The sequence below is a fragment of the Aspergillus vadensis genome (assembly GCF_003184925.1).
Source record: "Aspergillus vadensis CBS 113365 unplaced genomic scaffold BO88scaffold_34, whole genome shotgun sequence".
In the NCBI taxonomy this organism is placed as follows: Eukaryota; Fungi; Ascomycota; class Eurotiomycetes; order Eurotiales; family Aspergillaceae; genus Aspergillus; species Aspergillus vadensis.
The window spans coordinates 155,118-167,610 of NW_020292072.1; the positions used below are offsets into that span (position 1 = coordinate 155,118).

The 12,493-nt window shown below is 36.4% G+C and overlaps 3 protein-coding genes across 3 annotated transcripts; 1 reads left to right on the forward strand and 2 right to left on the reverse strand.

Moving 5' to 3' along the window:
* Window positions 1-1,209: 1,209 nt before the first annotated feature.
* Window positions 1,210-2,171, reverse strand: BO88DRAFT_429988 (uncharacterized protein; the record flags this gene model as incomplete). Its single annotated transcript, XM_025709204.1, has 4 exons — window positions 1,210-1,359; window positions 1,438-1,584; window positions 1,615-1,635; window positions 2,136-2,171. The coding sequence occupies 4 exons, from the start codon at window positions 2,169-2,171 to the stop codon at window positions 1,210-1,212; spliced, it is 354 nt and encodes a 117-aa protein (XP_025557770.1).
* Window positions 2,172-5,960: 3,789 nt separating this feature from the next.
* BO88DRAFT_447328 (uncharacterized protein) lies at window positions 5,961-6,722 on the reverse strand (the record flags this gene model as incomplete). The annotated part of the gene is made up of 3 exons (XM_025710357.1): window positions 6,242-6,722; window positions 6,102-6,136; window positions 5,961-6,047 (listed from the first exon to the last, which is right to left on the reverse strand). Exons 1-3 carry the CDS (start codon window positions 6,540-6,542, stop codon window positions 5,961-5,963), a joined length of 423 nt encoding a protein of 140 aa, XP_025557771.1. The 5' UTR covers window positions 6,543-6,722.
* Window positions 6,723-10,220: 3,498 nt separating this feature from the next.
* On the forward strand, window positions 10,221-10,457 carry BO88DRAFT_352103 (uncharacterized protein; the record flags this gene model as incomplete). Its single annotated transcript, XM_025703575.1, has 1 exon — window positions 10,221-10,457. A coding segment is annotated over one exon (237 nt), but the record flags the coding sequence as incomplete, so codon positions are not given.
* Between the last annotated feature and the right edge of the window lie 2,036 nt (window positions 10,458-12,493).

Below are 12,493 nucleotides of genomic sequence, written 5' to 3' on the forward strand. Positions count from 1 at the left end.
CACCTCTACTTTCTATTATATTTAGTCAGCTGCACACAGCTTTCTCTAATACTATGAAACTCAGTGCTACTTGCTTATTTTCTGTTATTAGTAAAGTCTCATCTTCTCACCAGCCTGTGCCATTAGGGCTGTAAGTGAGAATTCCTAAGTATCTATATAGATTGCCAGTATCAGAAACAGGAAAGAGGAGGCGGAAAGAGCTTTATAGTAATTATATAAAAGATTTTTTAATATATTTTATTCCTGCTTGGTCACCCTTGACTGCGAGAGAGACCGGGTCTGTTGCAATGCTTCTATTATTAATGGTAGAACTGATAAAAGAGAGACTTTTCGCCGGTGCTTATGTTATGATCATGGAGGTATAATCCCAGAGATACTCCTGGTAATTTCTTTCTTTGTCTTGAGCACTGGTCGGTGATTCTCTACTAGTTATTCCAGGCTTGAGTTTACTGGGGAGTATGCTGTTATTCTTTCTTGTTTTAGCTTTCTTCTTCCTGCTTCATGGCTGGACGCTGCGAATCCTGGTGCTGAATTCTTTCTGAAATGTTATTTATTTATATTGATTACGATGTACTGTTGCTCAGTTTCGGCTGAATTACTTGGTCCGGGTCTTTCTAATAATGATTTTGACGGGATACTCAAATATGACAGGATCCTGATGATCCCGCGATCCGGTTATGCAGGACTTGCTGAGTATCCTGATTCTATTTTTTTTTATAGTGAGCCTGACTTGCCTGCAGCTCATATATTATATGGTCTGTTTGCGCCATGTCAGATATTTTATTATATTGCGCTGATCGGATAGCTGGGCTTTGCTGTTGGGATTCTGCTTGGCTCTGTCTAGAGTAATCAGAGTCCACATCCTGCGTTCCGCCTGATGTTTTTTGGGCCACGAGCTGGGGTTGTCATTGTTCCAGACTATCTACGCGTTGTAGTTACTGCTGGTATATAAGTCTAATCTTCTTTAATATTTTTGTTTGAAATAATGCTTTCTGCTGTCTTCTAGCCGTCGGCGAAAGCTGCTGTTGGGTGATTGCAGTATGAATAGTTATAGCTTAATATAGTGCCAAGGCTCGCTATAATAGAATAAAATAGGTAGAAAGGGCCAGTCACCAGTATAATATTATAAATTTATAATTAGAGAAATTAGTATATTATATTATATTTCTGTCTTATTAATACAGGACTTGTCATGCACTTTATTTCTTATCATGCTAAGTGTACTGTACTAAAAAGTCTATTTCTAGTATCTGTTAAGCTCCTGCCCGAGTATTTATTAGCTAAGAAACAAAGAGCAACAAGGTTAAAATTCTCCTTGTATATAAAAGTGTGAAGCGGACTGTGAACAGATACAGTCTTCTTTTAAATTATACTAGTGATTACCGCAATCTAGATGGCTGTATTAATCTCACGGATATGCTGTGCCATTTACAAGACAGACTTTCCGGTATTAATAACTGAATCTACAAGTATAAGTATAATAGTATTTCTGTCTTTTAAATGTGTTTTCTTAATGTCCGCCACACAATGAGCGTGTAGGAATATTGTATTCGGAAATATATTATTAATCCTGAAGGCCATTAGCTTTTTTTTTTATATTAGTGCTATTATTACTGTTCTTGATACTTGGAAGAGCTGGAACCCGTCAGTAGTATATCCCTACATGTGAGGTATCTGATTTGTCTCAAGGCTTAGTAGGTTAGATAGGTGGATTATTAATAAATAGTATTTAATATATTAATATATTTCTCTGAGAAGAGGACTATTAACTCTGGTATTTTATATAACTGTTATTAATAGCTTGGCTGTATTTATATCCGTGCTGTGGAATACATAGAATCAGAAGTTAATTAAGCTTATTAGTAACTCTAGTTGAACTGTAGAAAGTCTTTCGGTGTTTAGATATGATAGTATCTTTTCCAGTAGGAATAATTAGCGCGTGTATAGTTAATTACTATTAATAACTGTTTCTAATTCAGTCTTTATTAATTGGCTTCTGGTACTAATATTTCCTATAATAACAATAGCTTCATCGGCTCTGCTTAGTATATTGATATCGAGCGGGCTATCACCAAAAGCCCAGATATATATACAGTATACTTTTTTAAGACAGTCTACTATTGCTGTCTTCATACCAGGGGTAATAGTAAATTTATCAGAAATATAACCATTTCCAAAGACAACAACCTTGTGAGAGAGACTAATCTTATTAAAAATCTTAATCTATATTATATGTAATCCGCAGGTCATGATCACTGCACCAATATACTCTTTAGATTGGGCATAGCATAGTAACAAAAATATTTCAGGATATAATTTGACTGAAGACGCCACGCGCGTACAGATCTCATTAAATTAGTTATTATTAAATAACTGCTCGTAGAGCAATGATACCTGGCAGAATATAGTATATAAATATCTCAGATGGCTGCTGAAGATAGTTTTTAATAGTATTATATTATTTTATTGGGATTTATATGCCCTCTATAATATGTCTCCAGTATCTCCAGCAGTCAAGGTTCTGTCCCCGTCCAGGACTAGGAAAATGTCAATCAAATTAGTATAACTGAAGTGCATGGAAGTATCAAGAAAGTCTATTGCTATGCTTAAGTTGTAGGTCTCATTATGCTTTTGAAAGTCCAACAAAAGAGTCTTTATTCTAATAACATTTTTCAATGGTACCAGATAGAACAGGATACTGTGGTCATAATAAAGCTGATACAGAGATATTTTTTCAGTCTTAATTTATTACTGAATCACGTGAACAGGCAGCTTTATCCTGTACTTTTACATATTCTGCTGGCACTACTGCCATACTATGTTAGCGGGCTCATCCAGATATAATATATGTATAAAGACCTTAAGGTTACTCTCTGTAAGAACTATTTCCAGGGCACCTTACTTAGAGTAAAATATAAAATACCCAGTAATAATAGTAATCTTTCCTGTTTTAATTAATATTCTTCTGATGGTTTTGATGGCCTGCTTGCACCAGCAGGCTTTTTTTTCTCTTTCTAGCGACTGGAAGGCCTCAAGTCCACCAGATATAATATTAGTAATAATAGCAGAGTCTTCATGGTAGTTGAATAATTCTTCATCTAATTCTTATTTTAATTGATCAAGTAGAAATGATTTTTCTACTTCTGATATTTTATAAAGACTAATAATTACTAGTTTATGAGTCTTACAATGGCTGCTGCCCTCGCGTGAATAATGGCTCATGTTATTTATTATCAGCTTGTATGAGAGTTAGTAGGGGCCTTCCGAGACAAGTTCAGTTAATATATTTTATAGATTATTCAGAGTTATCTATGAAGAGTGGCTACTTATGCTATTATAAAAAGCAGTGCTGGCTTATAAATCAAGTAAGTAGGAAGAATAGGCCTCTCTCTTAATAGATATATATTTGAGCTTTCAGGATAAGGGTACTATTAAGGAGGCCATGCCTCGTAGTTAACTTGTTCTTGACTAGACCCCAATCAGGCGAGCTGATAACTGTTTGAGTCTTATAGTCTATATTATTCAAGCAAATGAGCTGTGAGAAATATTGTGTTAACTGTACTAGCACAGTAAATAAGAACTCTTAAATAAAGCCGGCTGCTCTAGTCTCTTGTTAAAAGTTACTGTATTGGCAGAGAATTTAGTCCGCAATCAGGCATCTGAGTAAGAATTATATCAAATATTTCCAAGATATAGACAGATTGAGAGTTAGTGTGAAGAAAACTTTTTAGTATGCTAAATAATATTCTTAGAGATTTCAAGTCAAGCTGTTGGAGACCGATGCTGTACTAATAAAGAAGTTTGATTAGAAAGCTATTACTAGTAATCTGTATAGATAGAATATTCTGGAGAAGATGCTTAAGGTACTTTACTAGCTTACTATATTTATTATTAATTAAGAAAGCGGGATAAAATAGATTAAAAAGATAAATACTTCTTAAGTTAAGATCTTGCTGCCTGGAGCTACTAATATCTCTGGCAAGAATATAAACTTGAGTCACATTGTACTTCCTATCTTGACATAGTATGTATAAACCTAGTAGATCTTGGAGTGGTACGCTTATATCATCTTATTTCTGGATACAGATTATTACTTTCTGTAACCGAGGGAAAGATACTAGAAAATTAATGGTTTACTATATATTAGTATTACTGATACTGGACTGATTCACAATCCAGAGAACTGTATTAGAAAATATAATATATATATTCTCTGTGGGTTTTATCACATCCCCAGCAATGCTCACTGGCCCAAGATTGGGAAAGCTGGTGGCGTAATATACTAGATACAATTATTATCTAAGAATATTACTTAATATTTTTTATAACAGGAAATATTACCTGCTTTGGCTTTATTTAACTTAAACCCTAGAAATATGATAAAATAATATAATCAGGATTCTCTAATATTATTTAAGCGGGCAAAGCTCTCTTCTGTAAAGTCCAGAATAATATTATCAAAGATAAATGATAAATATCATTTTCTGAGAAGCTTGCTCATGCGCGAAATCTCTTTTATTACTAAGAAGTGAAGATAGTCCAGGATCAGATAAAAAATCTCTCCTGGTAAAGTCTTTAATAATGTTTTTATGTTTATTCTGCTATTCAAGCATGCAGGTAGTGCTGATATTATTATATACTTAAGTTATTTTATAAGCTGCTTCTAAGATAGTTTAAAAGAGATATAGAATAGCCCAAGCTCTTGAAGTACTTCTGTATGCCAGGTTCTAAGTAATATATTTAATTTTTATATAAAAAAAATCTTAGCCTGTACTCCCCCGTGAGATTATCCTTTTGCTGATATAATAACCTCAGTCAGATAGATCTTTACCGCCAATATCAGGCGCTGAGTTGGAAATTTTCGAAGTAAAGTACAAGATAGATTTTCAGGCATCAAGAATTATCCAAACTCCAAAATATGAACTTTACTGAATAGAGGAACATGGCGAATTTTAATTAATAAATTCTCATAATATCTTTAATTGGATAATCCAGTTATGCTACAATCAGCTGCTATCTTAATGAGAAAGACAGGGGGTTGTAAATATTCTTTATATTATTAAAACTCTCAGTCGAGTAAAGATATCTATGATATACAAGGATATAAATATAAAATTTTTAAAAGCTAGAGAACAGCTGCTCTCATTTAGCTGTAATCTAAGATTTAATCTCATGATCTTTCCACTTGATATTCCGTCCGGCGTTAATTCTCAGCCCACCGGTGACACGGACGGGGTATATGGTGCCGCTGGTAAATATAGACGAATCGGAAACTGTGTCAAAGCAGCACTAAAGAGCATACATGGGAGTTTAATAACTCCGGATCTTTTGAAAGCGGCTTTGGAGGCTGACATATATATATTTAAAGACAACGAAGCCTCGCCTGACATGATATTGCCAGTGCCGTACGAGCCAAATTACTTGGTATATTATTATGCAACTGAAGACGGGATGGTTGCGAATGATTATTACTATATTATCGGAAAAACCACGGGGTTGGGTATTTTTCTGCCTGCAGTAGCGGAAGCATTAGCGCGAGGGGGAGACTGGACAGGAAACAAAATTCTACAAAAGTAGTTTCCCGATATCATGAAAAATCATGCAGATTAGCACGCAGTTGTCGGCCCTGAAGCTACAAGCTATTCAACATAGATAGAGAAAGAATACAGTGAAATACTCCTTTTATTAATTTAGTTCTTTTATTTTCTGCCCTGGCATGAACTCCATGATATTCAGACTAATATGTGCGGAGCAAGCAGACTTGACTGATATTAACTTATTTAATCAAGCCATTCCGTAGGGTTGAATCTGCTGACCTTGATATATATTTACTTATTTCCGGTCTCTACCTACTATTAGAATATCCGCATGCATAACCCGTCTATCCCAGTCCAGTGCAAGCGAGTGCAGATAATTTAATTTAATAATATCTCGAGAAATGCTGCAAGCTTGCCCTTCAGTTAGCCCACATGAAATGCCCATGTATAACAAATCATAAATCCGTGGATCCGGAAGTCTATCTTTTCTAGTCTCAGAGCGTGTTCTTCCTCAATAATATGGATAGAACTAGGACTCCTTGGAAGAGTACATTACAGCTTAACTTTCCTGACCATGTAATTATTAAAATCCATGGTGTCTTGAATAATTATAAAGTCATCATCGGCGACCCAGCTTTACTGAAATATTATAAAGAAAGCCAATTCCCATAGTCCAAAGTTAGTAAGTTCAGTTTAGCTAATACCCGTAGAAAGTTTCAGGTAACAAGAGATTTCCTCTAGATTACACATCTTCATGAATCTAGAATTCTGGAAATTTCTACTATCTTTTATTTTAGCTTCCCAGTCACCGTCTTTTTTGCGGACCCAAATGCCTTTCGAGGATAGCAGGCCATCTAAATCATAGTATATATCATGCATAGAGCATAAACCCAAGTACCACAGACTTCGAAATAGCAGGTGTCCTCCGGCAAGAGTCAATGGCTGCACGGCAAGTCGGCTGAACTTGCGTTCTACCTCTAAGGTGAGCAGCCTGAAGGGGGCCATTAATAAGGGGGCAAAGAGACCACAAGGCGTAATTAAATAATGGGCCAACGGGGCGCAGCCTAAACCTATATTTCCAGCAACTGGTTTGTCAATATAATCACCTCATGCAAAGTAGTGGTCGCATCAAATATCATGGTAGATGAATGATGCCAGTCAAAAGGCCAGAAAGTGTTAGCCGACTCCCGCCACAGAGATGCATTTGGGACCAAACATTGAGAAAAACAAGAAGCCAGGTCAATGATTCGTCACCTGATGAACCAGCCTCCCATCACGTGCCGAGTCTAGGCGTCGCCGCGTCACAGGTAATACCTGCCAACCCAAGTAGGGATTAGCATTATGGCTGGCGGAACTCACAATAGGAGCTCGACTAGTTCCGACATCGTATCCCCGCATACGTACCGAAACCGAAATCGATCCATTTAGGAGTTCTGACTTGATCGCACAGGAAGCTACTAGCCCATCTCCCCAAAAGGAAGTTAAGGAACCATGCCTATCTATTCACCAGAAGGGGAATAGCGTGGCGCAGGTCTTTCAACACAGTTCCGCGGAAGTCTCGTCGTTCCGGAATGCTGATTTCCTGCTAGCTTGAGAACTTGGCTGGCCGAAGCGGAGGCCCCACTTCGAAGCGAACGCAATCCATCGGGGTCTGAGGGGACAAGTGCCTTTTGCCGTTTGGGCGTCTTGCTAGTGGATAAATTTTCGGGCAGCAAACGGCCTGTCGTAACAGGGTTGCCGTACAGATAGTTTCGGGCCAGTCGTCGTTCAGATATCGCTTACATCAATATGTAAGTACATTAGCAATGCCACTACCCGAAGCACGAGTGATCCTTCGCAATGTTGGATCATATTTCATGTAGGTAAGCTTGTTGGCAACATGATTCATGTATGCTGGGCGAGAGTTGCCTACTCCTCTATGTTCAGATATGTATGGCGAACCGCTACTATTAGGATACTCCTTCGCCCTACATGAAAGGTTATTTCTAATGGGTATCCCCTGTTTTGCATTACTTGAATCACCGCCACGTAGCCCCAAATGAGTCACATCTACCTCCGGAGATCATTGGTACTGTACATCTTGACAGTGGAAAAAACTATATTAAAACATGGAAGATCATAGGAACATTAGATAAGCCTCTGATTATTTTCTGCCTATTTGCTAACAGAATTTCTTAAATTGATGATTAACCAAAGTATTAGAAATAATCCCGCGCTTTTCAAGAAAGATGTCGCAACTACTCGGAGAAAGATACTTACTAGTATACCAGAAGTGCTGAATGAAAGCGAGAGATATATTATTACTCAAGTTCATAATAACTCAGAGGCACCTGAAGCGAGTGGTCATCCATTAATATTAGATATAATCATTAGCAGGGCTCAAATTAGCTTGCTAGATGACAGCTCAAACATATCTAATAAAGTAGAAAGTGGCATGCGGAAAGAGTACTCTTATATAAGAGAAGATAATTATTTAATATTATATCTTGAAACTGAAATAAGAAAATATGGCTCAAATAGCCTGTCCTCTCTAATAGAAACTTCTTATACGGAAGGTATCAGATCCGAATTCATGGGATGTGCTGATTATTAAAATATCAAAATCTGACAGAATCTCTTTGCATTAGAAGTGCTGACTCGCTGGTTTTATTTTGAGATGCTATTTAATATTAGTAATCAGGAAAAGTCTTCTATCTTGTACAGCTCCTGCAAAATCTCTCAGAGACTAGGCTTTCAGATTAATTGAAAGTGATGTACAAGATATTATATATTAGATAAGATTGCAGAGATACTATACTATAGCTTTTTATTCTAAATATAGCAGAGCCTCTGCACTATCTACAAGTAGATTTCTTGCCATGAACAATAATAAAGACTGTGATAACAGAAAACCTGGAAATTCTCTGTATAAATTGGAGGCTGACATGGCTAAAAGAATATTAAAAGGGGATTATACTAGGTTTTAAGTCAGAATCTCTAGTATATAAACATAAACTTGATCACATCAAGTCATATCAGATTTACGGCAAGGAGTATTCCATATTATTTACTTATTTTAGTCCAGGAATACTTGCTTTAATATCCTCCACGGATCAACCCGGTCAGAACCGGATAGGCTTATCCGAAAACAGGTAAGTGAAACAAGAAATAATGGTAGCATGTCTTATTAATAGAAGAGTGATAGGATTTTCAGTTATCTAAAAAAACTCTGTAATTTTGAGGAGTATATTTAGTCTATTACTATATCTTCCCCCTTCTCCTACATGATATTCTTCGCTCCGGAGTTCTGGCTATGCGCAGGCATGAAAAGGAATAACAATACAGGAATTATAAAGATAATATAATTTTAAGCATTATTTATAATAACCCAGGCTTGAGATTTGAGTGCCCTTGTCTGCTATTAGCAGACTCTTTTTATTATATGATAGAAAAAATAAGTATAACTTAACTAATAACTAAGTCTTTCTGTTGTTAATAAGACTTTATGTCTTCTAAGAGCTTCATGAGCGGTGGTATCTACTTTATATATTATTATGATTACTATGGAAGAGAGCGCGCACTGATTTTTTACTAAAAGTTTAGAAAATATGTTGAATATGTGATTTGACTTAGCAACGGAGGATAAAACTCATTCTATTATTTCTGGGCAGATGGACTAGTCTTTCCATAGATAATAATAACTATTAATTAATCATAAGCTGATTCCAGAATAAGAAATTAAGTATCGAAGTCTTTCTAATTACTTGAATAGAAATAGTGTAGTACAGCAGCCCTGCAGGTAAAAGTACTGGCTCTTGAGTATGAAAACCCTCCAATAATAAATACAGCCAGCGAGAGCTAAGAACTGAGATACTGTGAACTTATTATACTGCATGCCTGTTAAGTGGATCCGGATAGTACAGCGTATTGAAATGCAATCAATTAGACAACGTGGGCTTTGAACGGCGGGGTAACTATGGGTAATGTATACTGACCAATAACATGTACAAAATTGATAGCTAGTTGAATGAGCTAGCCAACAATATGCGTCGTACACGATGAGTGAGAGAACTAGACCAGGTTACTAAGTAGAATGATTTAAACAGCTCTTATCCTCAAGGCTTTACTGGCGGGGTGGATTATCCCTGTATTCAGAACAGTATCAGAATATAATTGGCTCCTCAGCTTCTGCCGGAGGTATTGTATTGTTAAATATAACTAAACTGAATAAGACAAACTCATTGAGCTTAAGTATAGGACTGAAATCTTACTTCCTGTTATATATGGTATTCAATCCTCTTTCCTCCTCTTGCAACACAATTATTAAGTTAGTATATTAACCTATAACTCTCTTGCTTATATATCTGCAGCTATATATATCACGCCAGGCTCTCATCCGCAGGACCTCCAAATTCCCATGAATTTGTACAACATGGCCAGTGTCTGCAGCAAACTTATTAATTCTATCCAAGATCACTTAAGTATTTTATTCAAGAATTTAATACTAATTCATGAAGCTTTCATGGCTGCTGGCGCAGTTGGCAGAGATAATAATAAAGATCTGGCTCTTATTAGAGATTCAGCTCTTTAACTTTTCCTATAGTTGCAAGATCGTGCTAGGCATGCAAGCCGTGATATATAATCAATACTTCTGGAATAAATTTATTGTCTACTTTCGCTGATTTTATCTATATTATAAAGTAAATCAACCAAATTGTCTCCTGTATTGCCAGTAATATGAACCTTGCCCAGCGGGGGTTCGAACTGGGTCTTAATCAGTATATTTACAAGAATTCTTTCCAGGGTAATTTTGTCTCTGATAAACTGATGGTAACTACTGTTGAGGCTATTGTTGGTGCTGTCTTCTTAGAGATAAGCTGGGATCGAGCAGCATTGCAGAGAATTGTGGATGTATTAGGCCGGGTGTGGCCGGATTCTTGAGCTGGGATATTTCCATGCAAGGCTCGGATAATTACGGATCTCCTATCTTCCATTACGATTAAATGATTAGCATATTGATACGCGCATTCTATTAGCCCGCAGAGCAATCGCATGTGATCTGCAAAGCTATGCTCGTGTAACCCACACAACGCATTGCTCTACAGACCGTCACTTGTAAGGCTCCATATGACCATTACTCGTTCATATGAGACGTTGCATGCAGCTGGCTTGTTGTACAGGCCAGTATTCCTCTGCGTGTTATTATGGATAGAGGCCTGATGCTCCATTATAATTTGTATTGACTCCATCAGTGGATATTGTTAGAAAGTTCTAGCTCTGCACTATTTGGTTCTAACCGCAACATCGGTGTGTAACTTTCAGCTTCGTATAGATTTACCGGCAATGGCTTGACCTTTCCAATATAGAGATCAACCATCCCCGTGTGTATTATCCTGGTTCCCTCAATTCAATTTAACTTGCGATAAAGAAAATTATATTCACCACGATTGTGTGATGAGAATTTTGCAAGTCACGAGCCCCGATTTTAGATTCCTTTCCCATTCTTTCTACGTGCATTGGGGTCATCATGCCTAATGCAACAACTATTTTAGTCGCGGCAAACTCGGAGGCGCACATATATTATGTCCTTTCTTGCAATTTTCTTCTTTGGTTTCTACCTTTCGGGCGGCCCGTAGCTCATTATCTCATCTATGTGTTAAGAGCTGTACACCTCACCCATGGGTAACAGTAATAACTTTGATGTTCCTCTGTTACAAATACTATGCTATAGAGACTCCAATTCTGCTCAATCCCTCAGTATTTCAAAGCAAAGCAAGTAGCAATCTAGTCTTCAAGTTATATATATTTCAGCTAGATCTCAAGAAAACTAGTTTTATATCTATATTAACCCAGCATGGCTATTCCTCATGAACCGAAAATTGAGATACTCAAAAAGATCATAGGCCATACCTTCTCTCTAAAACATTTAATATATCTGGCTCGCACTTCAGCAGGTGCTAATCCGGACAATTATAATAAAAATAGGAAATTATCCTAACTGGGTGCCTTTCTGGTTAACTCTGTTCTGGCTATCATAGTATTCTTCATAGGTGGCAGTAGAGGTAAGAAGAACTGCAGTATCTAGTTACTCAAATTTTTAGATAAATTTATAGTATTATAAAGTATACAGCAAATTTGAGAAAAGCTTTTCTGAACAAAAGCAAATACTATGCTGCTGTGAAGCGGACTGGTATTAATGATTACATAGACTATAATAAACACACCAGGCCAGATTCGCCGGAGGTTCTTCGCAAAGTGATAAATACCATTATAACAGCCGTGTTTCTTGATACCTAGAATATTAAGTTAATAATAGTTATCATTCTAAGGTATAGCCTTAATATCTGTTTAGTATATAATTACTATACTAAATCTATCCAGTCAAGATTTTTTTCCAGACTAGCAATAATAGAATATTTCAGGAATTTTCTTCTATCTTATCTGCTACTGTGGAAGCTCTAGTATCTATTTTAAAGATAATACTAGCTCTAAATACTAGAGTAATTAATTCTTCAGTACTAACTATCAAGTAGTTAGTTATGATTCTTGAGGTTTTTCTAATAATATATAGATTCCTGGAATAAGGCACCAAAGATCCGCCTTTGTTATTAAACACAGAGTGCATTATGACAGAGAAGAAGTCAGTCACAGAGAGTCTATTTTAATTTTTCTGAAAGGAGATATGGTCATTGGATAAAGACCTGAACCATAATACAATTAAAATTGAAGCCGAGCATGACTTGATAGTGATAATTTTAGACAGGCTGACTGCTCTACTAACACCAAAGAACAGACAGGTGGTATATTGCCAAGGAGAATTTCTTAATAACAGTAAAGCAGCTGTAGTAATACTTATATTAAAAAAAAGATGCAGAGCTGTAAACACTAATATCTTTATATTATATAATAAGATTACCAGGCAGATCTTCTTATAAAAGAGATAATACTGTACTGCTCAGAATATATCTCTGCCTGAA